General features: G+C 44.6%; 1 protein-coding gene across 4 annotated transcripts; it reads left to right on the top strand.

Annotated features, from left to right (window-relative positions):
• Nucleotides 1-257: 257 nt before the first annotated feature.
• On the top strand, nt 258-9,957 carry DNAJC28 (DnaJ heat shock protein family (Hsp40) member C28). 4 transcript variants are annotated; one of them, XM_034752030.1, is made up of 3 exons: nt 258-279; nt 1,405-1,474; nt 8,579-9,957. In XM_034752030.1, the coding sequence occupies exon 3, from the start codon at nt 8,614-8,616 to the stop codon at nt 9,751-9,753; it is 1,140 nt and encodes a 379-aa protein (XP_034607921.1). In that variant the 5' UTR covers nt 258-279; nt 1,405-1,474; nt 8,579-8,613; the 3' UTR covers nt 9,754-9,957. The 4 variants fall into 4 exon arrangements, with proteins under 4 accessions (XP_034607921.1, XP_034607930.1, XP_034607906.1 ...); XM_034752039.1 differs by lacking the exon at nt 258-279 and adding an exon at nt 421-675; XM_034752015.1 differs by lacking the exon at nt 258-279 and adding an exon at nt 421-805.

Below are 9,957 nucleotides of genomic sequence, written 5' to 3'. Positions count from 1 at the left end.
TTGGCAGGGCAGCCAGAGGCCTCTGTCTATGGTCGGGACTACATATCCCACAATCCCAGGCGGTACGAATGTCGGCTCCGTTGGAATGGGAGGGGCGGGGCCGCTCCGCCTGAGAGAGCCGCTAGGAGCCACCCCTGAGCGTGGGGTGAAAGGAGCTGCCCCTCCCTCCGCGCTTCCAGACACAACCCCTCATCGTGCGCGTGCCTTCCCGCTCCTCTACGCATGCGCCAAGCACGGGGGCGGGAGGGGCGGAAGGGGGCGGGACGCGGAGGGGTCCAGGTGAGGTGGGGGCGTCGGGCTGCAGCGGCGTTGACAGGCGGGGGCAATGGGGGAGGGGCAAGGGGCGCTGCAGGGCCCGGCCCGGCCCGCCCCCCCGGGGGGGGGGGGGGCTGTGACACTGGCGGGCTGTGCCGAGAGCTTGGCTGGGGGGAGGGACTCGGTGTCAGTGTCACTCCCCCTCTGCCCCCGCCCTGCTGCGCCCCGCCCGCCCGCTGAGCGGGGTAAGGCCGGTTAATGGCAGCGCCACCCACAGGCGGCCCCTTGTTTGCAGCTCCGGAAGTGGCCCATCACCCTGGCCTCTGAGCCCCAGTCTGGCCGCGCCGGGTGCAGCGTGTCAGATCTCATGCGGAGCTGTTAATCTGTCATTGTGATGTAGTGGGAAACAGCTGTCCCAGGGTGAGCCAGCGTCACTGATCTCGAGGGTCCCCCCCCCCATCACTGCACAGCTGGCACTGCTGCGAAGGCATTGTTTGATCTGTGGGGAAAAGTAGCTCTAGAGCTGGAAAATCAAGTTTTACCATAAACGGTGAGTCTAGAGTAACCCTTCTGCTGTGAGCAAAGTGAGGCCAAGTCTACACTACAGATCTGTATTGGTGTATAACTATGTCACTTGGGTGTGAAAAGTCCAAGTCCCTGAGCAATGTACTTACACTGACCTATCCCCACATGTAGCCAGCGCTGTGCTGACAGAAGAAGCTCTCCCATTGACACAGTTATACCCAGGGCCGGCTCCAGGCACCAGCTTCTCAAGCAGGTGCTTGGGGCAGCAGGTCCAGGTATTCGGCGGCAATTCAGTGGACGGTCCCTGGGAGTGAAGGACTTCCAGCCGAATTGCCGCCGCAGATCGCTATCGCGGCTTTTTTGTTTGTTTGTTTTGTTTTGGCTGCTTGGGGCGGCCAAAACCCGGGAGCCGGCCCTGGTTATACCGCCTCTCGGGGAGGTGGATTAACTATGCCAAAAGGAGAAGCTCTCCTAATGGCACAGGAGCATCTCACTTACATGTTCAGTGGCACAGCTGCATTTGTGCAGTGCAGTGTTTGAAGTGTAGACCTGCCCTGAGTGTTTGCAGATGGAAATGTTCATTTAATGAATGCTTATTAAACAGCAATAATATTTTTCTCACAGATGCCTCTGTCAGAGAAGAAAGGCCTCCTCTGTTGTAAATTGCAGGATTAAGGCCAAAATCACCATAACGGTGAGGATGCCATTTTAGTTAAATACTTTTGTGGCGCATGATAGTACAAAATACCATTTTGCATAGGTCTTACATAACTATTCTACATAAAGCACCACACACCAATGTATTCAATATTATACATAATCGTAGCAGCTTTTATTTAAAATTATCAACAATCGAGTATTACTTTTAGATTTACAAAAACAACAAGGAGTCCGGTGGCACCTTAAAGACTAACAGATTTATTTGGGTAAAAAGCCTCACTTCTTAAGATGCATGGAGTGAAAGTTACAGATGCAGGCATTATATAATGACACATGAAGAGAAGGGAGTACCTCACAAGTGGAGAACCAGTGTTGACAGGGCCAATTCGATCAGGGTGGATGTAGTCCGACCCCAATAATAGATGAGGAGGTGTCAATTCCAGAAGAAGCAAAGCTGCTTTTGTTATGAGCCAGCCACTCCCAGTCCCTATTCGGGCCCAAATTAATTGTGTTAAATTTGCAAATGAATTTTAGTTTTGCTGTTTCTCTTTGAAGTCTGTTTCTGAAGTTTTTTTGTTCAAGAATAGTTACCTTTAAATCTGTTATAGAATGTCCAGGGGGATTGAAGTGTTCACCTACTGGGTTTAGTATGTTACCCTTCCTGATGTCCCATTTGCGTCCATTTATTCTTTTAGGTAGGGACTGTCCGGTTTGGCCAATGTACATGACAGAGGGGCATCAGTGGCACATGATGACATATATCACTTTAGTAGACGTGCAGGTGAATGAGCCCTTGATGGTGTGGCTGATGTGGTTGGGTCCCCTAATGGTGTCGCTAGAGTAGATATGGGGACAGAGTAGGCAACGAGGTTTGCTACAGGGATTGGTTCCTTGGTTGGTGTTTCTGTGGTGTGGTGTATAGTTGCTGGTGAGTATTTGCTTCAGGTTGGGGGGTTGTCTGTAAGTGAGTTCTGGCCTGTCTCCCAAGGTCTGTGAGAGTGAGGGATTGTTTTCCAGGATAGGCTGTAGATTGTTGACAATGTGCTGGAGAGGTTTTAGCTGAGGGCTGTACGTGATGGCCAGTGGTGTTCTGTTATTTTCCTTGTTGGGCTTGTCCTGTAGTAGGTGATTTCTGGGTACCCGTCTCGCTCTGTCAATCTGTTTCCTCACTTCCCCAGGTGGGTATTGTAGTTTTAAGAATGCTTGATAAAGGTCTTGTAGATGTTTGTCTCTGTCTGAGGAATTGGAGCCAATTCGGTTGTATTTTAGGGCTTGGCTCTAGACCAGGGTTCGGCAGTGTTTGGCACGCAGCTCGCCATGGTAAGCACCCTGGCAGGCCGGGCCAGTTTTATTTACCTGCTGATGTGGCAGGTTCGGCCGATCGCGGCCCCCACTGGCCGCGGTTTGCCGTCCCGGGCCAATGGGGGCGGCGAGAAGCCGGGGTCAGCACATCGCTCGCCCGCACCGCTTCCCGCCGCCCCCATTGGCCTGGGACAACGAACCGCGGCCAGTGGGGCCCGTGATCGGACGAACCTACTGCATCAGCAGGTAAATAAAACTGGCCCGGCCCGCCAGGGTGCTTACCCTGGCGAGCCGCGTACCAAACGTTGCTGACCCCTGCTCTAGACAATGGATCGTGTGATGTGTCCTGGATGGAAGCTGGAGGCATGTAGGTAGATTTAAACAAAAGTAACAAGAGTAGTGGATTGTACAAGTACTTTTAAGTGATACAGTACTTAGAATCAGAATTTTTTTTTTCAATCAGATTATAAATATAAAGCAGGTCTAATTCTGAGCTTAATCTTAATTTGACAGCAACTCAAAGTGGCTAATAGGCATAAAAACTTTCAACACACTATTTTGAGTAAGCATGACTATATGAAAAACAGTTACACAGAGTTGTAGGAGATTCATCCTCTGACTAATGCACTCAGTTCTAAGAGATGGTCTATTTATCTTATTTAACACATTTGCATTCATTTTTAAGGCAACAAGAGACTATAATGATCATCTAGTCCAGTGGTTCCCAAACTGGGGTTTGCGAAATGTTACAGGTTTTTTTTGGGGGGGAAATTCCATAATGGCGGACAGAGCTGTCCCTAGGGACCCCCGGGCAGCACAGGGCCAGCAGCCCAGAGCCCCTGGACTTCCCAGAGCTAAGCAGATCAAAGCAAGCATCTCTATCACAGGAAGGAGATTTAAACTTCAAGACTCTTTATAAGAAATGAAAAGGGAGGTGGATATTTTTTGCTGTTTTTAAAATTAAATAGGCAGCTAGTATTGTTTTAAAAATTATTATGAAGAACAAGTTTAAGCTTTATTGTAACATGGGTTGTTTGCCTGGACTGCTCAAGACCTGAATGCTTGTGTAGGAGGAACTCTTTGAGTTGGCATCTTAAATACCTTCATGCTGTTTCACATCTGATACTGCTTGATGAAACATAGGAGCCGTGTCTTATAACAGGCTTATTCAAAGTGATACAAGCTACGAAAGTGAGATCTTGGAAGAGTGTTGCCATTTTCATAATGTAATAAAAATACTGTAATGATAAATAATTAATAATAAATAGTGTGTAATAAGCATGTCATAAAAACAAATTTTATATGTCCAAGATCACTGCTTTTATAATTTATACTCGGGTAAAGGAGAAAATCCCTGGAAATATTCATTTTTAGGAGGGGGTTCGTGAGGCTTGACATTTTAGTGAAAGGGGTTTGCAGGTTGTTAAAGTTTGAGAACCACTGATCTAATCCAACCTCCTGCATAACCAAAGCCATAAGAATTCACAGTGGTAGTGTTTATAATAAGAAAGTAAAACAAGGCAAGGTGATTAGAAAATAAAAGAACCCGCTGCTCATCTTAAGTTTAAAAACCCGTGCTTTGATTCTGTATGTGTGGAGTTGTACCTTTACAAGGCATTCAGGACAGATGATCAACGTTGAATGCTTCTAATCTTGCCTCTTTTCAGAAGGTTCTTCCAAATAGATAGCCTGCTAGCTGTAGAAAATTTAAGTAACAGTAATTGATTCAACCTGTCCAGTTTTATATCTTGAAATGCAAGCTGACACAAAGTCTTTGGTGGTGGTGGCCATGAAAGTAAAGATGATCTTAGTGTACTGTACAAGGAATTAGGCTGATGATTCTCATGAACAATAATGGGTTGTTTCAGTGGTGTATTAGGTGTATAGTTTTTGCTTGCTTCCTATCTTTCTATAGTTGATTTTTGTGTGAAAAATTATCTTTTATGTAAGTGTTGAAAAAGAATTGCTTTGGGATCCCAGCGCTTTCAGCAGCCAGTCTTCTCAGTAGAATCGAAGTTAAGGCATTATTGCTCTTTTCTATTCTTACTAAAAAGTTAATGTTCTAGATTTATTTGATCTTACTAACAGGAGTAAAAGAGGTTGGCATCTAGGATATTTGAGTCCCGCAGCTCCTTCACTTTAATCCTGCACTGCAGGGCGTCCCGGTCATGGCCCCTTTCCATCATGTCCTTTGATACCTTCCCAAAGGTATCATAATTCCTACGGCTGGAGTGCAGCTGGGACTGTACAGCTTCCTCCCCTCAAACACTGATGAGGTCCAGCAACTCGCCATTGCTCCATGCTGGGGCTCGCTTGGCGCGTGGAGGCATGGTCACCTGGAAAGATTCGCTGATAGCACGCCATGCCACGCCGGGCTGAGCAAACAGGAAGGGGATTTTTAAAATTCCCAGGGAATGTAAAGGGTGGGTCACATGGTTGGTTACCTGAGGCCAGGGCAGTAGAGTTTGAACTGATGACCAGAGTGGCGAGAACAGGCATTGTGGGATACTACAAAATACTTCTGGAGGCCAGTCACAGCACATTGGGTGGCCACACTGCAGCGGCAGCACAATACTCGCTATTCCTCTCGGAGAGGTGGAGTACATGCAGCGCTGCAACCACGGAGATACAGCGCTGCAAATGCCTTGCCAGTGTGGACGGGGAGTGAGTTACAGCGCTGGGGGCGGCTTTACAGCGCTGCAACTAGCAAGTGTAGCCAAGGCCTCAGATTGTCACCTATAAAAGCTGGCTCAGGTTTGGGAATCTCCCTAACATCCTCAGCCATGAAGACTGAAACAAAGAATCCATTTAGTTACTCCGCAATGAGTTTATCGTCTTTAAGCGCTCCTTTTGTATCTCGATCATCCAGGGACCCCACTGGATGTTTAGCAGGCTTCCTGCTTCTCATGTACTTAACAAACATTTTGTTATTACCTTTTGAGTTTTTGGCTAGCCGTTCTTTAAATTCCTCTTTGGCTTTTCTTATTACATTTTTACACTTAATTTGGCAGTGTTTATGCTCCTTTCTATTTACCTCACTAGGATTTGACTTCCACTTTTTAAAAGATGCCTTTTTATCTCTCACTGCTTCTTTTACATGGTTGTTAAGCCATGGTGGTTCTTTTTTAGTTCTTTTACCGTGTTTCTTAATTTGGGGTATACATTTAAGTTGGGCCTCTATTATGGTGTCTTTAAAAAGTGTCCATGCAGCTTGCAGGGGTTTCACTTTAGTCACTGTACCTTTTAATTTCTGTTTAACTAACCCCCTCATTTTTGCATAGTTTCCCTTTTTGAAATTAAATGCCACAGTGTTGGGCTGTTTGAGATGTTCTTCCCAACACAGGGATGTTAAATGTTGTTATATAATTGTCACTATTTCCAAGCGGTCCTGTTATAGTTACCTCTTTGACCAGCTCCTGCGCTTCACTCAGGACTAAATCGAGAGTTGCCTCTCCCCTTGTGGGTTCCTGTACCAGCTGCTCCAAGAAGCAGTCATTTAAAGTATCGAGAAATTTTGTCTCTGCATTTCGTCCTGAGGTGACATGTTCCCAGGCAATATGGGGATAATTGAAATCCCCCACTATTGTTGAGTTCTTAATTTTGATAGCCCTTCTAATTTCCCTTAGCATTTCCTCACCACTATCACTGTCCTGGTCAGGTGGTCGATAATAGACCCCTAATGTTATATTCTTATTAGAGCATGAAATTACTATCCATAGAGATTCTATGGAACATGTGGATTCACTTAAAATTTTTACTTCATTTGATTCTACATTTTCTTTCATATATAGTGCCACTCTCTCCCCCCGCCCCCGCACGATTTGTTCTGTCCTTCCAATATATTTTGTACCCCAGAATGATTGTGTCCCATTGATTGTCCTCAGTCCACCAGGTTTCTGTGATGCCAATTATATCAATATCCTCCTTTATCACAAGGTACTCTAGTTCACCCATCTTATCATCTATACTTCTAGCATTTGTGTACAAGCACTTTAAAAACTTGTCACTGTTTATTTGTCTGCCCTTTTCTGATGTGTCCAATTCTTTATGTGAATGTTTCTCATCTGATCTGGCCCATACATTATCCTCTTCCATCCTCTGCTCCTGACTATAACCTAGATAATCTCTATCATTAGACTCTCCCCTAAGAGAAGTCTCTATCCGATCCACGTGCTCCTCTGCAGCAGTCGGCTTTCTCCCATCTCCTAGTTTAAAAACTGCTCTGCAACCTTTTCAATGTTAAGTGCCAGCAGTCTGGATCCACTTTGGTTTAGGTGGAGCCCATCTCTCCTGTATAGGCTCCCCCGATCCCAAAAGTTTCCCCAGTTCCTAATGAATCTAAACCCCTCCTCTGTACACCATCGTCTCATCCACGCATTGAGAGTCTGAAGCTCTACCTGCCTACCTGGCCCTGCGCGTGGAACTGAGAGCATTTCTGAGAATGCCACCATAGAGATCCTGGATTTCAGTCTCTTCCCTAGCAGCCTAAATTTGGCCTCCAGGACGTCTCTTCTACCCTTCCCTATGTCATCGGTACCTACATGTACCACGATCACTGGCTCCTTCCCAGCACTACACATAAGTCTATCTAGACGCCTCGAGAGATCCGCAACCTTCACACCAGGCAGGCAAGTCACCATACGGTTCTCCCGGTCATCACAAACCCAGCTATCTATGTTTCTAATGATTGAATCTCCCATTACTAACACCTGCCTTTTCCTAGTGACTGGAGTTCCCTCTCCCGGAGAGGTAACCTTAATGCGAGAGGATACCCTAACACCATCTGGAAGGAGGGTCCCAACTATGGGAAGGTTTCCCTGTGCTCCCGTTGACTGCTCTGCTTCCCTGGCCTTTCATCCTCCTTAACAGTGCAGAGGCTGTCTGACCGGAGGTGGGACAATTCTACAGTGTCCCGGAAAGCCTCATCAACATACCTCTCTGCCTCCCTTAGCTCCTCCAGTACCGCCACCTTGGCCTCCAAAGCCCATACGCAGTCTCTGAGGGCCAGGAGCTCCTTGCACCGAATGCACACATACGCCACCTGCCCACAGGGCAGGTAATCATACATGCTGCACTCAGTGCTATAAACTGGATAGCCCTCACTCTGCTGCTGGGCTTCTGCCTGCATTGTCTCCTGCAGCTACCTAGTTAATGAAAGGGTTTTGTTTAAATCAAGAAGTTTTGAATGTTGTTTAGTTTACAGGTTTTAAAGAACAGCAAGTGCACCTTGCCCCCTTCCCACTCCCCTTCCAAACTCCCTTGCAAAACTCCCTGTTAGCAGCCCCTGTTCGCAAAAATAGATCCTAGGGCATTCATAAGTGTGGATATAGAGTCCAGCTGGTGGGTACTTTATATTTAGAGCCTGACTAAAATGCAACTGTATTGGCAGGGCTCTGTTATTACACAATTATGTCCTCAACATAGTTATAAAGCACAGCTCTCTGCAATGTAGAGAGGGCCTAACTGTGTTTTAAGAAACATGCTAAAACTTTGTACCTGTGTAAAGCCTAGGATATTTACCCTGCAAAAGAAAACTGCTTTTTTGTGATACTGGGAGAGCTGTGTTGCAAATGAATTTTCATTTGTAGTATAGACAGGATTCTTCTGTGTGTAAACAGTGCTAATCTGCTGTTACAATATGTATATTGGTAAGTGTATGACTGAGAGTTGGCCTCTAAAATAAAGATCTTTGTACATAAAAATTAATCTGAATTTTGATAATCTTTGGAAGTAAACGAAAACTAGTTAATTTCAGAAGATTTTAAGAAATAATATTGGCTTTTAAAATTCAACACATTAGTTTCATTTTATGTTCAGTGTTGTTGTTTTTTTCCAGGTCATTGTTTAGGATGTAGCAGCATCTGAAGAAATATGAAGTGGCTTTGTGTCATATTGACAAAAAAAATTGGATGTCATCTCTGGGCACTTTCAACAATGATTCCCAAAAAAGTAAAAACATTTCCTTATCCCTATATCATTGAGCATAGAATGTTGTCAGGTTACAAGTCTAAAAATAACATCAAAGACTCTTACAGACTTCTTAAACTTCAGGAGGGGTGTTCCCTAGATGATGTAAAAAATTCATTTACAAATCTTGCCAAACAGTATCATCCAGACAGTGGTTCCATCACAGCTGATTCCGCAACATTTGTGCAGATAGAAGAAGCATACCGAACTGTGCTTTCTGATGTGGCCAAGAAAATGAAATCAAGTGAAAGTGAAGATGAAGAAGAAACCAAATTCAAATCCAAAGCGCCACAGCACAGGCAGTATTTAAGTTTTGAAGGTGTTGGTTTTGGGACTCCGAGTCAAAGAGAGCGACAGTACAAGCAGTTTAGAGTAGACCGTGCAGCTGAGCAGGTGATGGAATATCGAAAGCAGAAACTCGAGAGCCAGTATGCTACGAACACTATGATAGCCAAAGATATAAGGCAGAGTAAGAAGGTAAAAATAACCCAAGCAATTGACCGTTTGGTTGAGGACCTCATCCAGGAATCAATGGCTAAAGGAGACTTTGATAACCTCAGTGGTAAAGGAAAACCATTGCAGAAATTTTCATACTGTCCACATATTGATCCTATGACTCACAACCTGAACAGAATTCTAATAGATAATGGATACCAACCAGAATGGATTCTGATGCAGAAAGAAATACGAGAAACTATTGAGGAACTAAGAAAGAACATAGTAGCATCTAGGAATAAACTTGGAGAGCCAATGACACCTTGTAGACAGAAACAATGGAGTCAGATTTGTGAACAATTAATAGAAGATATCAAGAAACTAAACAAAAGAATTAATGACTTTAATTTAATTGTTCCCATTCTGAACAGACAAATGGTTCATTTTAATGCAGACAAAGAAATTGCACGAGCACAGGCGGCTTATGAGATCCTGATGGAAAAAACAAAGACCATTGATGTGGATACAAAGGAAAATGAACAGGAAAAAGTTAAAATATTTAGGCTTAAATCCAGCTTTTTGAAGTGGATAAATCTTATGCTGAAATAAAATAAAACGGATATACCAGTTTTGATTAAATATTCATGTTAATATATTTTGTAGTTTGAGAGAGAATTTTTCAGGTTTACTGAAAATATAAAACCTACCTGTTTTAATGTTATAATGTTTAGAAGGAATCTAGCTGCTTGACCTGGCTCTCCAAGTGGTCAATATGAAAGCTGCTTAAGAATAAATAATTTTTCTCAGCCAGTT

The sequence above is a fragment of the Trachemys scripta genome, chromosome 1 (assembly GCF_013100865.1).
Source record: "Trachemys scripta elegans isolate TJP31775 chromosome 1, CAS_Tse_1.0, whole genome shotgun sequence".
NCBI lineage: Eukaryota > Metazoa > Chordata > Testudines > Emydidae > Trachemys > Trachemys scripta.
This window is presented reverse-complemented; position numbering and strand designations above follow the sequence as displayed.

Excerpts from the sequence above, each read along its gene's own strand:
- DNAJC28 (XM_034752030.1), top strand. The coding sequence starts at position 8,614 with ATGAAGTGGCTTTGTGTCATATTGACAAAAAAAATTGGATGTCATCTC.